The sequence below is a fragment of the Lipotes vexillifer genome, unplaced genomic scaffold (genome assembly GCF_000442215.2).
Source record: "Lipotes vexillifer unplaced genomic scaffold, Lipotes_vexillifer_v1.1 scaffold916, whole genome shotgun sequence".
Lineage (NCBI taxonomy): Eukaryota > Metazoa > Chordata > Mammalia > Artiodactyla > Lipotidae > Lipotes > Lipotes vexillifer.
In genome coordinates, this window is record NW_006798383.1 from 6,646,608 (window position 1) to 6,647,826 (window position 1,219).

General features: G+C 44.9%; 1 protein-coding gene across 3 annotated transcripts in view; it reads right to left on the reverse strand.

Moving 5' to 3' along the window:
• Nucleotides 1–1,219, reverse strand: part of SORCS1 (sortilin related VPS10 domain containing receptor 1) — a 275,703-nt gene that overhangs the window by 57,106 nt on the left and 217,378 nt on the right. For all 3 annotated transcript variants that reach the window (XM_007470452.1, XM_007470451.1, XM_007470450.1), the window contains exon 17: nt 538–724. In XM_007470452.1, the coding sequence (XP_007470514.1) occupies nt 538–724 (187 nt within the window). The remainder of the gene's footprint in view (nt 1–537; nt 725–1,219) is intronic.

The following is a 1,219-nucleotide window of genomic DNA, read 5'->3' on the forward strand; positions in this document are numbered from 1 at the left end:
TCCCTCTATGCCACCTTCTAGGACCAAATCATCACAGATCAAAGTCCAGGAAACATATTCTTTTTTAAAAGAAGGAACAAAAGTCTAAAAGAATTATTAATAATGAGATATAACATGGGAAGAGAAAAAAAAAATCAGATGGGGAGAAATTCCATTACTTGTGCTAATGGGGATTGTTCTCAAACATTTCCGACCAAAAAAAAAAAACCCCCGCCCGCCCCGCAACAAATTCATATTCAATCAACCAGCCCAGCAAGCTGCTCAGGCCCAGCACAGACACAGGTATCATCTCTCAGAAGCATTTGGAAGAGGCAGAGTCAGTGCAAGAGAAGAATCTGAAGCAAACCAGAGTCCAGATCACTCAAAACTAAACCCTGGTTTCTTCTTGCTTTCTCCCCACTTGGTTCTCTCACTCTCCTTTCCCCTCCTGCTAAAAGGTGACTAGTGAGCCTCTTCTAGATAAGGAATTTTGGATTATATCTTTAAAAGGACACAATATCTAAAATATGTCATAAACCAACAACAGTAATAACATACAAGTTACATGTAAGTACAGGACGGCGCTGTCAGAGCCCAGACTGTTGTCCACCTGCACGGTCACTCGGAAAATGCCCACATTGTGATAGACGTGTTTGATCCCATCTTCCATGGAGCTGAGGTTGACATAAGACACTGCGATGCCATCCCCGAAGTCCACTTGGATGAATGTCCTCTGGACGTCACCCTGAAAGACAACATCAGAGGAAGGGGAGTCAGAGGTGCTTCGCTGCTGCTTCTCCAGGGGTTGGGGCTTGTCTGAGACCCGGGCTCAAAAGGCAGCCCTGGTTCCCTCCTATAGCTGGGAGCATCTGTCTGTGTGACAGGATCCCTGTGACATTCCTTGGCAGACAGGAGTTTACTAAGATGGATACTCTCCAAATCTGAAGGGCACCAACTCCCAAAAGTTTCAAGATTTGGAAAATTAAGTGTTTGATTATCAGCTCCAATTTGATATTCATTTTCTCTGAAGGCTTTGTTTACAGTCTGATCATCCACATGAATAAAAGACTTAAACACACAGTTTAAAACCTTCAGCCTCCCTGACATAATCAAGGACCACTTCCCATGTGTTCTGGACCCCCAAATCCCCTTCTTTTTTTTTTTTTTTTTTTTTGCGGTACGCGGGCCTCTCACTGTTGTGGCCTCTCCCGCTGCGGAGCACAGGCTCCGGACGCGCAGG